We start from the raw sequence: 21,656 nt of genomic DNA, 5'->3' as shown, positions 1-21,656 counted from the left end.
AGCTGACGCGGGCCTGTTGTTTCCAGAGGGAGGGTCTGCGGCAGAGGCTAGGCTGGGGCCTGGGTGGGCGGTGACCCGCTGCCCCCAGCCAGCTCGCTCCAGCTCTGCGGACGCCTGAGTTCTCGGTCCGCCTGGTGCTGTAGCGTCAGCCGCTCTCTCCTCGCCCAGGCGCCAGCACCGGAGCACCCCTCAGCTGGCCACCCCGAGGGACTGCCGTCCACATCCCAGGCTCTTCCTTTGTGAGTCTTTTCCATCCGAGTCCTCTTGTCTACAGACTTCTGTGTCTCTTTAAGGGACTCCGTGAGCCCTTTCCCCATCATGGGTTTGTCGGCACATTTCAATACCTGCCCAAATCCCTTCAGCTGCCTGGCCCAGCGGTTAAACGGTTGCGTGGATTCCAGCCGATGCTGGGCTGATCAGTTTCCTTTGCCTCATCTCAGTGATTTGTTGTGACAACCGTGGGAGATCAGTATGATTAACCCTTTGCTACAGATGAGGACTCTGAGGCTCAGAGAGGTTAAGTAACTTCCCCAGGTCACACAGCAGCGGGAGCGAGGACCCACGCCCAGGCTTCCTGTCTCTAAAGCCCAGAGTTCACTTATCACAGTATCCTGTAGTTACACTGCAGCTAACACTGTGCGGGTGGACTTCTGTGGACGTTCATAGTCATTTCCTCGAGATAGAGTCCCAGAGACAGGCGGCTGGGTTAGTGGGTAGGAGCCGTTCCCACACTCCTTTGAGTCGGTAAAAGAGCCTTTGAGCCAAACAGTATTCCAGAATACGGATTGTCTTCCCACCACGGCCCGCCCCCTCCCTACCATTTCTCAGAAATGGCCATGGTTGACCGCCAAAGAGGGGGCCTCTTGGGGTCACCCACAGCTGCTCAGAGCCCTTCGTGACTCTCGGCTACTTGCTTAGGCAGATGGAATGTAAGTACAGCATATTGCCTTGATGAGGACTTCTGGCAGATGACAGAGGATGAGGTGGTTGGATGGCATCACCGACTCAATGGACATGAGTTTGAGCAAGCGCCGGGAGTTGGTGATGGACAGGGAAGCCTGGCGTGCTGCAGTCCATGGGGTCACAAAGAGTGGGACATCCCTGAGCGACTGAAATGAATGTATTTGGACTCTCTATTTTTAGCAGGCAGAGGTCTGGCTTTAATGTCTGGCCTTAACCTTAGGCACCTGGGCAGCTACAATCCACTCCGCAGCAGAGATGACCCGGGAATGTGGGGGGCATCGTGGCACCAGCGGGACCCAGCTCGCAGGGCAGAAAAGCTGCTTTTATCCCGTCTCCTGGTGCCTCCGTGATGGAGACTCAAGTTTAAAGGGGCACTCGATCCCTCTGCACGTTTTTCTCCTTTGAGGAATAGTCAGTGCCGTCATAGCTTTAAGAAGATTGGAAAATGAGCCAAACCCCAGAGCCAAGGGTGTCCGGGAGCCAGCTGTCCCTCAGGGCTGAGTCGCTGCAGGAGGCGTTTGCAGAGGACAATAATTCTCCTGCACAGGCCCCGGGGAGCCTGTTCTTCCCTAGTCGGGGTGCAGCTGCTGGGGCTACACCGCGGTGTGAGATTGAACAAAGGGGTCTCGCTCTCGGCTGGGAGGGGGGCAGATCCAGAACCAAGTGCCGGCCTCGGGTCTGCCAGGTGAGTGACGTCAGTCCAACGATGACCTGGACGGTGTCCCCGCACGACTCGGGGCTCACGTCACGCGAGCTCATGGGATCCCCTGTGTGCTGCCGTCTGCCCGGATGAGGACACGGGGCCCAGAGAGGCCGGGGACCTGCCCAGGGCCCACAGCATGATGCGCGGGGGGAGCCTGCATCACCCGGGCAGCCCCAGCGTCCCGGCTCTCAGCTGCTCAGCTTTCTGTCCAAAGAGCCAGCTGCTCCTTGGAGACACGGAAGGAAGGATTTCCAAGCCTGCGGGCGGCTGTTAGCACGGAATGGTACGTGCAGCTCTGTGGCCTAGGCGAGGGGGACAGGGGACGACGGGGAGACCCAGGAGAGGCCCACCGCCTTGCCCCATGTGGGGCTGGGGGCTGCGCTAAGTGGGTCCCTCCCTCAGGGCCATTGGAGCCCCCAGGTCGCTGTGGGAGGTTGCACCAAGTGCGCTGACCAGTCCACGTGCTGAAAGGCGCTGCTGACCAGACTGAGCAGAACCCGGCCCCGGGGACCCTGAGACCCTCCGGAGATTCCGATTCCCGGAGAGCTCTTCCCGAACCTACCAGCCTGAGGAGCCACCTGTGGTGAGCGGAGGCTGTCTGGTTGCCCTTGCCTCCCGAAACTGCAAGGCGCCGTTCAGGGGGCCCCCCGATCAGACACCAGGAGTTCCTCTCCACCGCCACCATCGTGTCATCGAGACCTGCACTGCAGAAGGCTCTCACCCTCTCTGTGTAGGGATGATCTCCATGTAGTAGTGACATGTGTGTTGCATTCTGGTTTTCTGTGTTGATCTTGGCGGTGCTGGGTCTCCGTTACTGAGCGGCTCCTCCCTAGTTGTGGCGGGCGGGGCTGCTCTCTCGCTGCGGTGTGTGGGCTCCTCATTGCGGTGGGTTCTCTTGCTGTGGAGCACTGGCTTCACAGCATGCAGCCTTCAGAACTTGCAGCCCTCGGGCTCAGTGGCTGTGGCGCACGGGCCCAGTTGCCCGCTGCGCGTGGAGTCCTCCCTGCCCAGGGACGGAACGCGTGTCCCTGCACTGGCAGGTGGATTCTTTACCACCGGACCACCAGGGGAGCCCCGTCATACGTGTTGCTCTGATAGATTTGTACTAGCAATTTTTACTACTAACTAGCTTTTTACTAGTACTAGTAAATTAGTACTAGTACTACCTTGTACTAGTAGCTGTAATAACAACCCCATCCAGAATAAGCTATTAAATATTTACAACCTTGTGACCATAAGAACCTACATAGCTTATTAAAAAGCAGAGACATAACGTAGCTGACAAAGGTCCGTCTAGTCAAAGCTGTGGTTTTCCCAGTAGTCATGTATGGATGTGAGAGTTGGACCATAAAGAAAGATGAATGCTAAAGATCTATTGCTTTTGAACTGTGGTGTTGGAGAAGACTCTTGAGAGTCCCTGGGACTGCGAGGAGATCCAACCAGTCCATCCTAAAGGAGATCAGTCCTGAATATTCATTGGAAGGACTGATGCTGAAGCTTAAGCTCCAATACTTTGGCCACCTGATGCAAAGAACTGACTCACTGGAAAAGACACTGATGCTGGGAAAGATTGAGGGCAGGAGGAGAAGGGGACAACAGAGGATGAGATGGTTGGGTGGCATCACTGACCCTATGGACATGAGTTTGAGCAAGCTCTGGGAGTTGGTGATGTATAGGGAAGCCTGGCATGCTGCAGTCCATGGGGTCACAAAGAGTTGGACAGGACTGAGTGACTCAGCTGAACTGACCATAAGAAAAGGCTTCCCAGGTGGCGCTAGTGGTAAAGAACCTGCCTGCCAATGCAGGAGATACAAAAGATGCTGGCTTGATCCCTGGATCAGGAAGATCCCCTGGAAGAGAGCATGGCAACCCACTTCAGTATTCATGCCTGGAGAATCCTATGGACAGAAAAGCCTGGCAGGCTATAGTCCATGGGATCGCAAAGAGTCAGACAGGACTGAAATGACTTAGCACGCATGCACACAGCATGACCATAAGAAATTTCTGATAAATTGAGTTCCATGTGGACTGTGGGGTTTTTGTTGTGGAACCATTGGCGTTTTCCATCTCAGAAGCGCCTCTCTTGCAGACGGTTCTGTGGGGGAGCGATAGAAATTGGCTTTCCAGGCGGAAGGGGGACGAATGCCTGCTTTTACTGAGAGCCTGGCTCTGGGTTTTTAAACAGAGGTCCATGGTCTTGCTTTGGCATCTCCAATTGACTGAAGTTGCCCATTCTTAGAATTTCCCAGAAATGATATCCTCTGCAATCAGTTAATCTTTAAACGTTTGTTTGTGTATTTGGCTGTTGCAGCGTGGGAACTCTTAGCTGTGGGTGTGGGGTCTAGCTCCCTGGGCAGGGCACAGACCCAGGCCCCTTTCCCTGGGAGTAGTGAGTCTCAGCTGCTGGACCACTAGGGAGGCTCCCTCGGTTCATGTTTTGATGAAAACACTTAAGCATTGATTCGAAGATGGGCTGCAGAGTTTTTCAAGACCCTGGCTTAGGGGCTGCGACGCTTGAAGACCCCAGACAGACCAGATGGCAGGCTGGTCCTCTGCAGGGAGGGGCGTGAAGGCTGCTGCCTCGGGAACCAAGCCTGGCTCCCACGTGCCCTGGGGCCTGTCCTGGGGGAAGGCACCCCCTCCTCCACTCGGCAAGTCCCCCTCACCCAGTCCTCCCAGGGCAGGAGGTGTGTGTTAGGGTCAGTGCCTGCGTGCCTGGCCTGTCTCCCTCCTGCAGGGGCTCTGGCCTCATCCACACTGGGGGAGACGGGTGTGGGGAGTCAGGAAGCCTCGCTGTGGTCTGGGGGTGATCATTTGTCCTTATGGGATCTTCCCATCCAGAACAGGGCCTAGCACATAGCAGGTGCCCAGGTACTGACCGCCTCCCCCATCTGGTATTTCTGTGCTGGGGACAGCACAGCTGGAGGGGCTGGGGGCTCGTGGGCATCTCCACTTCACCCCTGGGGCTCAAGGAGGCAAGGAGACCCTGGACTGGCCCCCCAGCACGGCCTCCTTCTCTTCCTGGGCCAGTGTCCCTTTCTAGAGGCTTCCACTAGGAGGTCCACTCAGCTCCAGGCTGAGGGGCCCAAGCTGACGTCCCAGGGGTTCAGCGGGCCACCCCGAGTTCCCCCCGAGGCCTGCGTGTGCCCCATCAGGACCCGGGAGCTGGTGGTTGCCTGCTAACTCGGCTCCGCCTGTGTGTCCCCAGCGTGCGGCTGTGACCTGGCCGAGGGCGGCTTCTTCGTGCGGCAGGGCGAGTACATCTGCACGCAGGACTACCAGAGGCTGTACGGGACCCGCTGCTTCAGCTGCGACCGCTTCATCGAGGGCGAGGTGGTGTCGGCTCTGGGCAAGACCTACCACCCCGACTGCTTCGTGTGCGCCGTCTGCCGGTGAGCAGGCCCGCCTCCCTCTTCCTTTCCTCCCTCCTCCCCCTCCTCCCCTCGCTCCCCCTCCTCCCTCCTCCCTCATCCCCCTCCCGCTTTCTTGCCTCCCTCCTCCGTCTTCCTTTCCTCCCCCTTCCCTCCCCCTCCCTTTCTCCCACTGGCTCAGGGCCAAGCGTGGCAGACGGACCCTGACCCTGCATGGAGGCACACCTCTGTCCAGCCCCACGCCCTGCGGCCCCCCGCTCCTTGCCACACAGGACTGAGCCCTCTCCCAGGGACGCAGAGGTGCCGAGGCTGCCAGCCTGTGGCCGCCGATGGCTTCTAGGGCACTCTCCCCTTCCCCCGCCCCGGCCTCCGCGGCCCCCTTGGCCGGGTCCTGTCCCGTCTGCCGCCTCACGTTGGTGCCACGATGCCCTCGCTTCAGCCCCTACGAGCCCACCCACTGCCACTCCCCTCTCCTCTGCTGTCCGGGAGCAGCCCACCCATGGCCCCCGCCCCTGGTCTGTGGGTGCCACAGTCCACCAGGCAGCACAGGCGTCTTCCCAGGCCCCTCCTGTTCCAAACTCTGCCCAGCTTCTGCCCCGCTCGGGCCCAGAATTCGTGTGCCCGGTGTTCCACCAAGGCCTCTGTGCTGGGGTCCCTGCTTCCCCCCTGCCTGTCACTGCTCCACGCCGCCCCCATGGGCTCCACGAGGAAGTGTGAGCCGCCAGCCCGGCTGAGAGGAGCGTCATGGTGTGTTCCAGTCCCTGCGCTCCTTCGCTCACTCGGTCACCTGTGCAGGCGTTTCTCAGCGCCTCCGCGGGGCCAGGCCCCGGGCTGGCACTGGTGACTGGAGCCGCCTTAGCCGGACCCTGCAGGGCACAGCGTCCAGCGACATGGGGCCACTGCTAGACTGGCCTCCCCCGGGGCCTCTGCCCTCCCTCTCTCCTCATGGGCCCGCTGCCATCCTGGCCCCACAACCCTGCTGGGCACCGTGTCCTGGAGCTGCCCGATGCGAGTGCCCATGGGCAGGGGCTGGATCAGACTTCTCTCTGGTGCCCAGAGCCTGGCACGGAGCAGGTGGGCAGTGAGTCGTCCCTGGAGGCAGACTGAGGGGCTCACCCTCAGCCACAGGGCCGCACCCACTCCCCTCTCTGCCCTGCACCTCTGGGGCTCGGAGAGGGGTCAGCGGGCCGCCCCCTCCCTCCCCCTCCTCCTCTCTCCCCCTCCCTGTGCAGCCCCAGATACATCGCTTTCAGGAGAATGTTCCATTTCTAGAAAACAAAGACTGAAAACCTCCGGGTTTGTTTTCTCTCTGTTCTCTGTCTCACCCCACCCAGCTGCAAGGGGACTTTTTGGAGCGCTGTTCCTGAAGCTGTTTTCTATAGTTACAGCCTCTGCTCCAGACAGAAATGGGAGCTTTGTCAAGGGCGGGGGAAGGTGCTGAGCCGGGAAGCCAGGATGACAAGGGGCATTTCTAACGGAGGGCCACTGTGTGTCATGGCAGCCTGTCTGGGTCGAGTTTCCCCAAGGGTGATCTGCATGTTTGATTTCTGTGCGTAGCTTAGAGACGTAATCACCGCGGGTTTGAAGGGTCACCTCTGTGATCCACCCTTTTAAAAAAAACAGCTGACGGCTCTGTGGTTCTGGAGTCACCGGGCCTGGAGTTATCCATCCACTATAAACAACTAGAAAACAAACCAAAAAAAAAAAAAAATAGACAAAACAGTTGTTTTGGGAGATACTGGGGCACAGGCCCAGGACTAACAGAGGAGTCGAATGCCGGGACCCCGGTGACCACCCAGATTCTGCCCACAGGCTGTTTGTTGAGCCAAGGAGGGTATGGCGTCCTCCCTGGGTTAGGAGAGAGCGAGACAAGAGACAGAGCTGCAGCCAGACCAGCGTGGCCGAGGGGAGAGCGCCGTGCAGAACGAGAGTGCGGGAGAATCGTGTAGCGCTGCCTTCGGATCCTGGACCACAATGAACAAAATCCCAGACTTTAAAATAAAGACAGAAACCCAACGTGCGGTTTTGCATGCTCCTAGCGGCCGAGCTTTCTGCAGGACCCAGGCAGGAAGGCACACCACGCAGAGCTGGCCCCAGACAGGCCTAGGTTTGACTCTGGCTCTGAAAGGCAGCAGCTGTGTGTCCTTGGGAGAGTTAACCGCCTTCTCTGAACTTCAGTTTTCTCACGGATAGAGGAAAATGGAGACCCACGTGGACAAGCTCGTTAAACAGCTGTTAGAGGAGGCGGGAACTAAGAGTCTGTCATGGAGCCTGGCTGGCAGCAGTAGTTCAGTACATGGCATTGTTGCCTTGAGTGCTGAAGTGAGCAGCGTCCCGGGTGGTCAGAGGAGGCGGGGTTGGATGCGGGAGGCCCACAGCCTAGACTGCCCGGTGGCTCGGTGGCTGGCCGCTGTGTGTAAGTGCCAGCCGGCCCCCGCCTGCCCTCCCCACAGCCCTGTGGTTCCGCCTGCTGGTGTGATGAGGAGACTGCAGCCAGGCCGTCCAGTGACCAGTCTGAAGTCGCCTGGAGGGGCCGCGGTGGCGCCTGCACGGGGAGGCCCTGCGTCCGGGGCCTGGTCTCCGGGGGAGGTGGCTCATGGTGTCCAGGCTGGTGCTCCCCCAGGAGAAGAGCTGGGTAGGGGGTCCTGGCTGGTAACGCGCTGTTTTATTTCAGGTCGCCCTTCCCGCCGGGGGACCGAGTGACCTTCAACGGCAAGGAATGCATGTGCCAGAAGTGCTCCCTGCCCAAGTCAGCGGGCAGCAGCGTGCCCCTGTGCCAGGGCCTCTGGAGTAAGTGGGCGAGGCGGGGCTGGGGGGGCGGTCTCTGCGGTGCCGGGAGGGGGCTGACGGCACTGGGACCCAAAGTGGAAGCAGTGGGAACGGATAACTGCCGTTAAATGTGCCGCAGGGAGCCGGGGCCAGGGGTCTCTGGGGCGCTCCCGCCTCCGAGCCTTGGCTCAGCCCGTGACGCCCCCACCGCTGGCCCCCGTGTGCCCTTCCGCTTTCAGCCTGGCTCTACGCCCCCTCTTCCAGGAAGCCTTCTGGCCTCCTCTGGTCCTCTTCCTCTAGCACCCACACTCGTTCACAGCTCCCACCGTTCATTCCACAGCACCCAGAAGCCGTAGGGAGGGCCATGAGGGGAGCGGTGCCCTCTGAGCTCCTGTGGTCTGCGGCTCTCTGATAACTGCTCCATCCCCTGGGAGCTGAGCCAAGGCATGTATGCAGTGGGTGCTCAATACATGCTTAATGGAGAAAGGGGTTGTCAGGAGCCTGTGGGCATGGGACAGAGTGAGAGCAGGGCGGGGGCACAGAGGTGCTGGCCTCATGGCCTGGGTGGCTGTTCTGGGACCAAAGATGGGACAGAGGGGTGGGGAGGGAGCCCAGCACTCCGGGACGGCTCCCACAAGCTCCCACTGCAGAAACGGGGTGTTCAGAGCCCACCCTGCATGCAGGGTCCCTGCGGTGTCCCCAGGGCCAGGGCCATATGTCCTGAGACAGAGGAGGGGTTTGTACTGACCCCCAGAGCCAGCCCCTTGCTCACAGTCCCCTCCCCACCAGCCCACTGTGTCCCTGACACTGAAATCTGCACAGAGAAGGCTGCATACCCTTCTGGGAGCCAAATGTTGGCTTCAGGGGCTGGTAAGAATTTTATCTGATAAGTGAGGTGAAGCCTTCACCCCTGGGGAGGCAAGCTCACAGCAGGCCCCACTGGTGAGGCTGTGGCTTTGGGGTCTGCTGGGAGAGGTCTCCAGTCACGGCTTTCTCTGCGGCTGAGGTCTGGATTGATTAAAGAATTTGAGGATGTGCTCTAACAAACAATCATATAATCTGAAGTAGCAAAACAAAAACAAAAACAAAAAAAACTACAGCATAATTCAAAAGGCAGGGATTAGTTTGAACAGTTTGTCCAGAGCATCCTGGCAGCTAGAGTGAAAAGGGAAGCCTGTCCAACCACAGACTCATTGTTGAGACTTCTTTTTGAGATTTTTAAAAAAATGCCATGGGCAGAAAGGCTGCCCTGTCCAAATGGAAATTTATTTTAAAATATCAAATTTGTGTTTTCAAAAACAAATGCTCGCTTGACCCCTGGCTGGTCTAATAATATAAGCTGCCCCTGCTCCCAGCCCACGGTGATAATCTGCAGCTTAGAACCATTTTTGTGCCTTGTTGTTCAGTCGCTCGGTCATGTCCGACTCTCTGAGACCCCACGGACCACAGCACGCCAGGCTCCCCTGTCCTTCACTGTCTCCCAGAGTTCACTCAAACTCATGTCCATTGAGTCGGTGATGCCATCCAACCATCTCATCCTCTGTCGTCCCCTTCTCCTCCTGCCTTCAGTCTTTCCCAGCATCAGGGTATTTTCCAGTGAGTCGGCTCTTTGCATCAGGTGGCCAAAGTATTGGAGCTTCAGCTGCATTTTTGTTCCTGGAAAGCACTGAATGTCCATCACCAGCTCGTGGCTTCTGTGTGGACGTCTACACATCCCAGCTCCTGCCTCCTTTTGTCCCCAGAGCAGCCTAAGGGCAGGGGTTCCTCCCTCCTTCTCCAGGAGCATACGTTCCCTGAGCCTGGCGGGGAGGGCCAGATGTGCTGGGTGCCCATGTCCAGCGAGGGACAGGTGGGGCTGAGGTTTGAGCCAAGCCCATTAAACTCCAAAGAGGGGAGCCTGCCCCGCTATGAACAGAGGCTTTTTCTGAGATACTGTTTGATCTGAAACTTGAAGCACGGGCTTCAGGAAGTAGGCATTGAGGTGAGGGTACTGCATAAGCTGGGGGCAGCTGCCACCCCCATGTGAGTGGACAAGGGGGCTTCTGTGTGGGGGCAGGGGGTGGAAGTGACTCCAAAGAGACCAAAATCAGGTGGCAAAGCCATACCAGAGGGCTCCAACTGCATCCTGGAGGCAGTAGGGAGCCAAAGATGGCTACTGAGGGAGGGTGTGCCCACGTGGGTTGGGAGCACTGGGAGTGTGAGCCTGAGGAGCGGTCTGCCCTGCAGGGGGTGGCGGGGGGGCACCCTAGGGGAGGGGCCCAGTCCCTTCCTGCCCCCTCGGCCCCTTCCTGCATCCCCCGTCCTTCCTGCCCCCTGGTCTTTCCTGCCCTCCTGTCCTTCCTGCTTTCCCGGCCTCTTCCTGCGCCCCCCCAGCCCCGTCCTTCCTGCCCCATGGTCTTTCCTGCCCTCCCGTCCTTCCTGCCCCCCCGGTCCTTCCTGCCCCCTGGTCCTTCCTGGCTCCTGTCCTTCCTGCCCCCTTCCTGCCCCCAGTCCCTTCCTGCCCCCAGTCCCTTCCTGCCCCCAGTCCTTCTTGCCCCTCCTCGTCCTTCCTGCCCGCCCCCCCCGCCCCCGTCCTTCCTGCCCCCTGGTCCTTCCTGCCCCGAGTCCCTTCCTGCCCCCAGTCCTTCCTGCCCCCCTCGTCCTTCCTGCCCCCCACCGTCCTTCCTGCCCCCCGCCTCCGTCCTTCCTGCCCCCCATCCTTCCTGCCCCCTGGTCCTTCCTGCTCCCAGTCCCTTCCTGCCCCCTGGTCCTTCCTGCCTAGGGTGGACAGCTGCAGGTGGCCACCTTTGGGTGCTGCCTTCCCCAGGGGAAGTAAGAGTGACTGGCTCCTCCCGTGGGAGTCTCGCTCAGTCCCAGGGCCCTGCACCTCCCTCCCCCGCTCTCTGGCCTGAGTCTGTTGCTTAGTAACAGGATCCATGCTTCTGGCTGGGCGCCAAGGCTTCCCTAGGCAGGGATGCGCCCCTCCCCCTGGGTGTCCACCACCTCCCTTCTTGCCTGAGCCTCCACGATGCTGCACCCTGGGCTGCCTGTCCCAGTGCCTGGGAGAGGGTGTCCTCCCAGAGGGCCCCCTTTTCTCCCAGCCAGGCGCCCCTTTTCCAGGCTGCCCTCTGAGTCTCCAGCTCTGAACTTGTGGCTGGTTGGAGCTGGTCACAGCCTCCTGGGACGGTCCAGGAGGCTCCTTTGCTTTGCCCATGTACGGAGACCGGAACCAAGGCTCTGAGCAGGCTTTCTTGACTTGGGCATTGTTGATTTTTGGGGCCTGATTCTTCTAAGCTGTGGGGGTGACCTGTGTTCTGGAAGGGTGTGCGGACCACCCCTGGCTTGGCTCACAGAGGCCCAGCGCCACGCCAGTTGAGGGGCAGCTCTGAGGCCAGGCTGCATGGAATGGACCCTGCCTCTCACCACCTGTGTGCCCTGGGTGAGCGGTATCCCCGCTCTGGGCCTTGAGGATGGATGTGGGGTTAGTAGTGGGTATGGGTGGTGGCCTGGAGGGGCAGCCTGGTGGGGGGGAGCCAGGAGGTGGGAACCTGGGGCCTTGGATGGGGCAGCTCTGTCTGAGGTGAGGAGCCCCCGTGGTTCCAGCCAGGATGGGGTCACACCCTGAACCTGGGGTCGCCCTCGGATCGAGGACCTGGAGGCCACGAGAGGCAGGGGGTGGGGAGAGGGGCAGGAGCGGGTGGGGCCCTGGCACCGGGGCCTCTGCTGGGTGTGTGCTGGTGAGGAGCTACAGGCGGGCTGGGTCTTCACTACCCGGGCAGAGGCCCTAGGCTCCTCCGTGTCTTCTGCCTGCGTGACTTTGCTCTGTTCACGTGCTCAGGGGTGGGTGATGGGGCCAGAGCCTCAGTTCCCCTTTCTGGAAATGGGGTGAACCTCTCCCGTGGTGCGGCTGTGAGGTTCGATAAGGGGGTAACATGGAAAGATGAGGCGGGGACCAGGCCCCAGGGGAGGAGCAGGCCCGCCAGCTGCCTTATGGGGTGCAGCGGCTGCCTTGTGGGATGCATCTGCCTTGTAGGGTGCCCAGAACCAACATCCCTCCTGCCCCACCCCCACCGCATTGCAGTCATGGCCTGGGGGAGGGTGGGATGCACTTCAGTTCAGTTCAGTTCAGTCCAGTCGCTCAGTCGTGTCTGACTCTTTGCGCCCCATGGACTACAGCACTCCAGGCCTCCCTGTCCATCACAAACTCCCGGAGTTTACTCAAGCTCATGTCCATTTAGTTGGTGACGCCATCCAACCATTTCATCCTCTGTCGTCCCCTTCTCCTCCCGGCTTCAGTCTTTCCTAGCATCAGGGTCTTTTCCAATCAGTCAGGTCTTTGCATCAGGTGGCCAAAGTGTTGGATCTCAGCTTCAGCATCAGTCCTTCCAATGAATATTCAGGACTGATCTCCTTTAGGATGGACTGGTTGGATCTCCTTGCAGTCCAAGGGACTCTCAAGAGTCTTCTCCAACACCACAGTTCACAAGCATCGATTCTTCGGCACTCAGCATTTTTTATAGTCCAACTCTCACATCCATACATGACTGCCGGAAAAGCCATAGCCTTGACTAGACAGATGCACTTGAACATGCTTTATCTTTCCCAGTGGCTGCTCACAGCTCCTCCCACTCAGTCCAGTTCCTTGGAGAAATCCCAGGTCGAGCCCATAATTTCTCAGGCACTTTTAAGAATTGGAACCCAGTGGGTTCCTTATCAAAGGTCACTCTCTGATTTGACCCAGAGCTCCCTGACCCAGTTAGATCTGAGGGGACAGTGGGCTTCACCCCACTCCCGCCCCAAGACCCTAGCTGGGGCTCAGAGGCCCCCGGCACGTCCTGGGTCTCATGCACCCTGTTAGTGACAGGGCCGGGCCTTGAACCCGTGATCAGGCCTGGCAGAGGAGGGGGCACTTGAAGGGAAACGAGGAAACTGTCTGGAAGATTCTAGAAGGTCATGCTGGGGAAGGGACCCAGGCCCATCCTGCTGCTGTGATGGCTGAGCCAGGCCCAGGTTGCAAGAGCGAGACCTTCCAGGTGACCTCTGCCCCACCTCTGCCCTGGGCTGTGGGGCGCACTCCTCAAGGACATCCCGGCATTGACAGCAGTTGTCGACTGGCTTCCTCACACAAGGTTCCAGCGTTACTGGCAAAGCAGTGCGAACCCATGCTGAGCTCCAGATGTTTTCAGAAAAGGATGATTGCGTCTCCATGACAACGGTCCTTGCAGCTTGCTCTGGCCTCCGTGTTCACAGCTCACTGTTAATGAGGCTGCACCCCGAATTCAGGGGGGACGAGTGAGGAGGCTGGGTTTAGGGGGACGTCCCCCGGCAGCTGCAGGTGGCACGTTGGGCTGAGCCTCGGACCCTGCCCTGGGGGAGGGCGCGCTGCTGATGCGGCCAGAGGCAGAGAGGAGACGTGGGCTTCCTCTCAGCAGTAGCAGGGGTAACTCCAGTGTTCACGTGCGCTTATTCGTCTATCAAACGCATCTTCCAGCCCACAGGCCTCCGTTAATCTTCTTCACCCCCTGACAGCCATGTGAGGCCGGTTCCTTTATCGTCCCCATGAAGTGCGTCCCTGTTTTAGCGGGCACAGGGAGGTGAAGCGACTTGGTCGCTGTCACACAGCTTGGCGGGCAGCCTGGTTCCAAGGTCCGTGTTTCCAGCCACTGCCAGTGGTCTGCCTCCTCCCAGGTCTGCCTGGCACAGTCCAGGAGGCTCTTTTGTGTTGCCCACTTGGGGAGACCCGAACGGAGGCTCCAAGCAGGCTTTCTTGACTTGGGCACTGTTGACATTTGGGGCCTGATGATTCGTTGCTGCGGGGGTGACCTGTGTGCTGGAGGGTGTGCAGAGCATCCCTGGCCTCCAGGCTCCAGGAGCACCCCTCCCCACCCAGCTGGGATGGTCAGAATTGTCTCCAGATGTTGCCCAAAGCCCGGGGAAGCAAAATGGCCTTGGTTGAGATTGGCAGAGAGTGTGCGTGTACCCGGGGTCACCTGCTAGGTGAGGGCCCAGGGTGGCTTGATCAGGGATGGGCATGGCTGGAGTGGCAGAGCGGAGGGCCGGCCGGGAGCCCAAAGCAGGCTGGGGGCCGTGGGTGGGAAAGCACCAGTCACCTGGGGACCAAGGCACTGCCAGGGGCCTGGTTCCAACCTGGGCTGGGACCCGGACCCGGAGTGCAGGAGGAGGTCAGAGTGTCCGGCGTCCGAGATGCGGCACAGAAGAAGCTCAGAGGCCAGGCTGGAGGGCTTCCTGGAAGGGGCGTTACGGCAGGCGAGCACTTGGAGGTCAGGCGTGGGGGCCTCTGACCTCTCTATCTCTGCACCTTTCCTAAGGGGGCACGGTTAGGGTTAGAGTTCACCCGCCCACAGAGGAGGGCGGAGGGGCCACCAGAGCTCCTGCCATCACGGCACCCTGCGGCCCAGGGACCCTCCCTCTCAGGACAGCCCCCAGTGTGAGGGGCCTCTGTCCGAGTCCACATCTGCTTGCCGAGGCCTGGAAGCCCATCTCTGGGAGGCGGGGCCTCCATCGGTTCATCCAGGTATCCCTGGCTCATGGCCTGGACTGCATGCAGTCAGCGCTCAATGCATGCAGGAATGAGCTTCAGGGTTTGTTTTCCACATGGTCACATCGGCTGTTGTGTAATAGCGTCCTCCTTCAATGCTGGACGCTCCCCTCTGTCCTGCCCGCTGTCCCTGCCCTCATGGCATGGGCCTGACGTCCCAGTGCTGCGGGCACCCGCAGCCCCGCGCCCCTCGCCCGGGAGGATGACGTCTGTGCTACGTTCTTTCTTCCAGGTTGTGGGGGCTGCGGAGCCGAGATCAAGAATGGCCAGTCCTTGGTGGCCTTGGACAAACACTGGCACCTGGGCTGTTTCAAGTGCAAGACCTGCGGCAAACAGCTGAACGCGGAGTACATCAGCAAGTGAGTGGGCGGGGCCGGCCCACCTGCGGCGTGGAAGGGGGTGGGGCTCCTCCTGTGTCCAACCGGTGCTCTTGGCCTCAGCCTCCACCCCAAGTCTGCAAGGCGAGCCCCGCCAGGACGCCAGGACTTGGCCTGTCTGTCCCAAAACCCTTGTCCTGCCCCCCCCACCAGCCTGGCTTCCCTGACACAGAGACGCTCATTTCTGTTCAATGAGCCATGGCGTTAGTGCTCCCGCCTTTGACCTAGGGGCAAGCGCCGTCCCTGGGTGTCGCCCTCCCTGTGGGACCTGCCACCCTCGCTGGCACCCGGATCCCCGACGAGCACAAAGTGGAAGTCACCCGAGGCTGCTGGCCACAGAGCCAGGGAGGGCTGACAGGCTCAGGGGTCACGGGTGCAGCTGTCCTCTGCCGTAGTGCTGACGTGGGGTCCCTGACGGGTGCTCAGGGTACAGGGGTGGCTGGTTTGGGGTGCGTGGGGAGGGAGCTTGTACAGATCAGGGTCCGAGCGCCTGCTGGTTGGCCAGGAGGGGGCTGCATTAGAATCCCCAGAGACCCCAGGGACGGCAAGCCTCCGGACAGCACAGGGGAAGGAAGGGTCGTGGAGTGAGCTCACGGAGCAGCTTCTCTGAGGGCAGAGCGGCTGTCTCCTGCCAGTCAGGGGCGTTTGGGACAACTTCTATCAATGGCTGTGCTGGTTCTTGATGCTCTGGGGAAACAACCATCACAGGAATTGATTGGGTTAAAAAAAAATTCCTGCAATAAAAGTGCAGAGACCGAAGCACACACACATGTACATGCGTGCACTGTCCGTGAGGTGCGTGTGCGCCGGGGATCCGGTCACTGCGTGCACACACGTCAGTTTCCTGGCGGACCTTGTCCGCTGATTCTGTAAGGTGCGTGAGCTTTGGGGAACCCTGGGGAAGGCTATCCGGGTTCCTCTGTATCGCTTCTTACAAACGCATTTGGACCTACAGTTATCTCAAAGTCAAGCGTTGCCAGGGAAACCAAGATGAGTCTGTCCAGGCTGGGTCAGGCTGGGTGAGTTTCTGCTTCCTGTTTCAGAGTAAGGAGTGAGTGACATGCAAAGGCGGCCCTGGGGACCGAGCACTTAAAATAAAATGCTTCCCAGCCCCCAGAGTGCAGCAGCTCACCCACACAGCGTGCGTGTTACTTAGCAGCCTCCGGAACTCAGGAGGAGGGGCCTTGGGGTTGCCATGGAGACGTTTTCTTTGAACCTCCTGTGTTTGCTGCATGTACAGCCTTTTTGAGGGGCTGTGATCGGGGCCCTGAGGTCAGGACATTCGAAGGTGGACCCTAGGGGCTCAATTGACATGTTCCATCGCCTGTGCAAGGAAGGAGTGCTTTCTCAGTGGGACTGCGAGAAGCACCAGGACCCCACTCCATGCCTGTCTACTCCCGCCAGCGTCCGTGGGACCCAGACAATGTCCCGAGCTTCGAGGAAAAGAGGGTGCCATCAGCTCCTTCTGCTGACAGCTTGAGAAACCTTCCCTTCTGTTGGCAGCTGAGCAGAAATCAAGACCAAACTGATGACATGGCAACACACCAGCAGTGCTGGGGGAGATGGGCCAGAGTACCAGATGCCTCCATCACCACCCACTGTGCAAGCCACCTCCACACCCGACTCCTGATGGACCGGGCCCGGGCCAAGGGGGCCGTCCTGGTTGGCAATGATGGTGACAGTGACAATGGCCTCAGCCAGCAGCTGGCAGGTGCCCGCCGAGTGCCAGGCGCTGGTCATCCCTTGTCATACACAGACCATGCTCTTACGACCCCTACTTCACAGACAGGAAGCTGAGGCCCAGGCAGGTTAGGTGACCACTGGGACTGGGGATCTGAGTGCCCGCCTGTCCAGTCACCACTGCCCAGCCGCACCCCACCCCACCCCACATGGAGTGCTGGCACCGTCCTGACACCATCCCTGCCACGTGCCCCGCTGGGTCGACCTCATCGTGATAATTACGATCAACTTCTAATGAGCTCTGACCACATGCCGCACGCTGTTCAGGCCTGTGCCTGCCTTCCCGTCCTTTGACACCCGCAGGTCAGCTGTGACCTTGCAGCCCAGTGCAGGCAGCCCAGCGTCTGAGCAGCCTGCCCGCAGCTGCCCGGATGGATACTCAGGAGCAGCGCCCACCAGTACTTCCCTCTCGTCCATAATCCCCAAAGCCTCAAGCTACGCCCTGCACAGAGTTGGCCCGCCACACACGGGCAGCATGAACGCGTTGCGTGTGGTTCTCCAGCTCCTTCCCAAGCAGCGCAAGGTCCAGGCCACGCCCGGGGACAGTGAGGGTCAGTCCCAAGGCATACCTGCCCCACCTAGCATCTTGTCACCCCCAGACCTGGTCTCCGGCGTGGGCAGCTTTGTCAGACCCCCTTGTCGTCTCACAAGCATGCCCCAGAAGGAACAGAAAGCCACCAGATGAGGAAACAGACCATTTTACACCCGACCCGGATGTTGAACATTGGACAGAACAAACTGGAATGAAGAGTCGCATCTGCAGAAACTTCTTTTATTTCCCAGACGTGGCTTTGGTTCTTTGGGCTGTCTGGAGCCCTCCACCAGCCCCTCGCTCACCCCTGGGCAGGCGGCCCCACTTCTTGTACCTTGGTTTCTGCACCTGTGAAATGGGACCATGTTTGTGGTATTTCTTATCGGGCTGCTAGGAGGACTGAGGGGCTGTGCTGAGCCCAGTAAGTGCTCAGCACACGCCGTCCAAGGGCCCGCTGTTATCTGGAGTAGGAGGCAGTGGGCGTTTGCCCCTTGGACACAGCCCCTCTCCTTAGTGAGGACTGTCGGGCCTTGGGGGTCCTCAGGGTGCCCCCGCCCGTCCTGACTGCCGGCTCTATTGCAGGGATGGGCTGCCCTACTGCGAGGCCGACTATCATACCAAGTTTGGGATCCGCTGTGACGGCTGTGAGAAGTACATCACGGGACACGTGCTGGAGGTGAGGAGGCCAGCTTGGAGGCGGGGCTCGGGACCCGACCCCGCAGGTTCCGCTGCTCTAAGTCCTGCTCTGGGCCCTGGCACCTGCCTGCCCCGCTGGGACTTAACCAAGAGGATCTGAAAGGATTCCTTTGTGCAGGAATCCACGCCCCTGAGCCTCTCCCTCCCTCTTCCTCCCAGCTCTGCCAGAGGACACAGTCCAGGCTCTGCTCAGTGAGTGCCGCCTCCTCCAGGAAGCCTTCCCTGCCACACTCCCTCAGCTGTGCGATCCTGGTTCAGCCCTTTGGGATCTAGATGGGAATCTGAGTCTTGGGGGTTTTAAAAGTGAGCCTGTACCCCTTAGCTGTTCCTCCCCCACACCCCAGGCCCATGGCAGCGCCAGTCTACTAGTGGTTTCTGTAGAATTTCCACTTCTGGTCGTTTCCTATAGATGGAGATGTACGCCCTGCTGTCCTCTGACGGCATCTGTCTCACAGGTGCCTCCTTCATGAGCGCGCTTCCGTATTGCACCGTGTCTCATCACAGGACTAGACCAGAAATGTGTGAGCTGATCTCTCGTGTTGGACACAGCACGGCTTTCCACCCTTTGGCTATGATAAATAACACTGAGATGAGCATCTTTTTTTATTGTCTTTCTAGTTTTCCTGAAGGTTAGTTCACGGACATGTGGAAACCGAGCCAACAACTGTGATCGTTTTCAGGGTTCTTGAAAGTTATAAAGTGCTTTCCAAAAAGTTTATTCTGACCTCCCACCCTGGGTGTAATCTCCATGAAATCCTGCGCCAAGTGAGGATGTGAACCTTGCTGTCGTATGCCCCCCTCCCACCCCTAGAGGTGCTGAATTTTGTCATTTTTAACCGATCAGAGTTCTCCTTGAATTTCAGTTCCCTTTCATCAGCGTTGCCTGTTTAAACACTGGGGTCAGTCAATCAGAGTTCTTGCACTGCAGTTACCTTGCATCAGACTTGCCTGCTTCTGCTCTGGGGTCTTCGTGTTTTTCTGACGCAGTTGCGCAGATGGTCACATGATGAGATGGTTGCCGTCCGGTCTGCCAGACGTCTTGTGTCTTCTTGGGTGGTGAGCAGGCTGAGTGTCCGTACCCACATCCTCTGAACGTGGACGAACGCTGCATCCCTCCCCCGCACCCCACCATGACACCTTACCTGGCGCCCCTCGTCCTGGGCCTCTCTCCTCACCCAGCCCTTTGCTGCAGATCCTGCTCTGGGCAGTCAGCTCCCCTCCCACCCGACCCAGCTGTAGGACCGAGGATTCTGGAGAATTCCCCCACCAGGGCCCTACCTGCCGCAGGGCTCCAAAGACTGTTCCAGAGCTTCCGAGCTCCTTCCTCCTGGGGGCTGCTCCCCGCCCCACCCCAGCCTGCCAGCCACAACCTCCCTTGTCTGAGATTTACTGAGAGTTAACGAGAGGGAGTCCAAGGTCACTCAGGGCTATCTGCGAAGCTTCCTGGTCAAGGCTCTGTCCCTCCTCCCGCTCACACCCTCTCACCTATTCTTGGTCTGAACCCACCCTGCCTCCCTGGGGGCCCAGACCTCCCCTCTCACAAGCCGTCCTCCCCTCAACTCCCACCCCGCCTCCTCTGGGGCCTGACTCTGCCCTGCAGTCCCCCTTCCTCCCTGGGGGGCCCCACCTCCCCTCTCATAAGTCATCCTCCCCACCATCCCCGCCTCTGGGACCTGACCCTGCCCTGCCGGCTCCCTTCCTCCCTGGGGGCCCAGACATCCCCTCTCACAAGCCGTCCTCCCCCCAACTCCCACCCTGCCTCCTCTGGGGCCTGACCCTGCAAGTCCCCCTTCCTCCCTGGGGGGCCCACCTCCCCTCTCACAAGGCATCTTCCCCCCCATCCCTGCCTCTGAGGCCTGACCCTGCCCTGCAGTCCCCCTTCCTCCCTGGGGGTCCCCACCTCCTCTCTCACAAGGCATCCCCCCAGTGGCTCCATGAACAGCTCCCATCCCCCTCTGCTGTCCTCCCCCTCCTACTTCACAGTCAAGTGTCTCCATGGGATGCTGACTTGCCCCTATCCAGCACCCCCACCTCCCTCCCCAGGGCATGCTCTGCTCACCTCCCCCAGGCCCATCTCTGTGTCCGGGAGAACACGTGCTAGGCCAGCGGCCACCCCCACGGGGGGCCGAGCCCACCTGAACCCAGGCTGCCCAGCCAGGCCCCCCGTCCAGTGCCTGTTCTTGCCCGCCCCCCGGCCTCTCTCCCCGTGGAGTCGCTGGTGGGTGCTGTGCTGCTTCGGTGCCACCCGAAGCCCTGAGTGGGGGCCTCTCGGGCTCTGTGGCCTGTGGGTCGCTGCTGCAGGTGTGTGGGTGGGATGCTCCTGACCCGGACCCTGTGGCTGCCCTGCCTCTCCCAGTCCTGAACCTGCCGTGTGTCTGCGGAGCGGCCCCCATCCTCAGAGCGAGCTAGCATCTCCTCGGGGGACCCTACAGGACGTCCCCCCAGCTCGGTGGTGGCCCCCGGGGGTAGCGGGTGAGGTGAGGGGTCTCCCCTGATGGATTGGGTTCGGACGGCAGGGAGGGACCCGTCTGCCTGCTCCGTCTGCCTGTTAGCTCCCTGATTGATATTCGATGCTGGGCCCAGCACAGGCTCCGGGTTTGGGCACTGTGAGTGGGGCGTGCCCTGGTCCGCCTTGACCGTGAGGAGCAGGAGGAAGGCAGGTCTGCGGTGGAGGGTGCAAGAACCTCCCGGGAAGATTAATGCTTTGTTTTCGCCCCTGCGGGTGAGCTCCGGCGCGGTGGTGGCTGAGTCGTCGGCGGGGCCCCGTGCAGCTCAGAGCATTCTCCGCGAGCCGGCTCCGCAGCCGGCTCCGCAGAAGGGGGGCGGCCGTCACCGCGGCGGCGCTGCCTGGGCTCGGCCCAGAGCCTGCCGGCGACCCGGCTGGCCAGGCGGAGGGCTCTTACTGGGGGGCGGTGGGGGGGGCGGCAGGTGGCCGGCCGGGGACAGGACCTGCAAACAGGACGAGAAGGATCCAGACCGCCGGCTGGAGGGTGAGGGTGTCCGTTCCTGCTGGCCTGTCCCCGGAGGGGCGCTGGAGAGGGGCCTTGGGAAGGCGGGGGTGGGGGTGGGGCGACTGCTTGGACTGGGCTCTGGTGCCAGGACTACATGCAGGTAGGAAGCTCCCTGGGCCGGTGGGGAGGCCGTGCTGGCAGAGGGTGGGTGGGCTTGCTGGGAGCCAGGCTGATCAGCAGGGGTGAGACCCTTGAGGCACCTGCCACCACCCCCCACCCTGCCGACTTGCCTCCCAAGAGGCTCTCCTCTCCAGAGCCCGAGTAGGAGAGCAGCTCGGGGCCCCTTCCCCGCCTGCAGAAGTCTGCCGCGTCTGCGTGCCCGGGCCCGGAGCCATCTCATGCAGGCGCCTGCCCGCCCGCGAAATGTGCCTTTGACTCCCTCAGCCACGCTAAATACTCAGCATCCGCTACCCCGTGTTTGCCTGCATCCTGCGTGTCTGGGGTGTCTGTCCCCATGAGCCCGCTCCACACTGGGTCCACAGGGGACCCGGGAAGGGCTGACACAAGCCCCCACCCAGTCGCCGGCTGGCTGGCTGGCTGGCCCCCTGGAGCGTGGGAGCAGCCCTGTTGCAGGGCTGCCTCCCGGGGATGTAGTTGCTCTGTGGAGCAAGCTGGAAAGTGGGCTGGTGGTGCGTGGCCAGGGGACAGGGCTCTGAGAAGACCAACCAGCGTCTGGTCCGGAGGGGAGGTGCCCAGTGAGGGAGTGTCCCTGGCTCGGTGCCCCCATCACTACCTTCTCCTCTTGTTCTCACTGGTATTAGCAGGAACAGGTGGGAATTGGGGGGTGGGGGGTGCGGGGACTTCTTGCTCAGCCCCACCCTCCTTAACCTTGGTCCTACCTGCCTCCTGCAGCCTGGCTGTCTCCGTGGTAACGAGAAGCCCACGGTCCCTCTGGAACCACTAATTAATCCCCTCGTTCCTTTATTGCTTCCTCTCTGCTTCCCTTCCTCCTACTC

General features: G+C 60.4%; 1 protein-coding gene across 13 annotated transcripts in view; it reads left to right on the top strand.

The window, feature by feature from the left end:
* Window positions 1-21,656, top strand: part of ABLIM2 (actin binding LIM protein family member 2) — a 170,234-nt gene that overhangs the window by 57,910 nt on the left and 90,668 nt on the right. For all 13 annotated transcript variants that reach the window (XR_009737171.1, XR_009737167.1, XR_009737166.1 and 10 more), the window contains exons 3-6: window positions 4,875-5,058; window positions 7,712-7,827; window positions 14,577-14,703; window positions 17,576-17,669. Coding sequence is in view for 2 of the 13 variants with exons in the window: in XM_061420938.1 (XP_061276922.1) it covers window positions 4,875-5,058; window positions 7,712-7,827; window positions 14,577-14,703; window positions 17,576-17,669 (521 nt within the window). In the remaining 11 variants the exon portion in view is untranslated. The remainder of the gene's footprint in view (window positions 1-4,874; window positions 5,059-7,711; window positions 7,828-14,576; window positions 14,704-17,575; window positions 17,670-21,656) is intronic.

The sequence above is a fragment of the Bos javanicus genome, chromosome 6, assembly GCF_032452875.1.
Source record: "Bos javanicus breed banteng chromosome 6, ARS-OSU_banteng_1.0, whole genome shotgun sequence".
Taxonomy (NCBI): Eukaryota; Metazoa; Chordata; class Mammalia; order Artiodactyla; family Bovidae; genus Bos; species Bos javanicus.
This window is presented reverse-complemented; position numbering and strand designations above follow the sequence as displayed.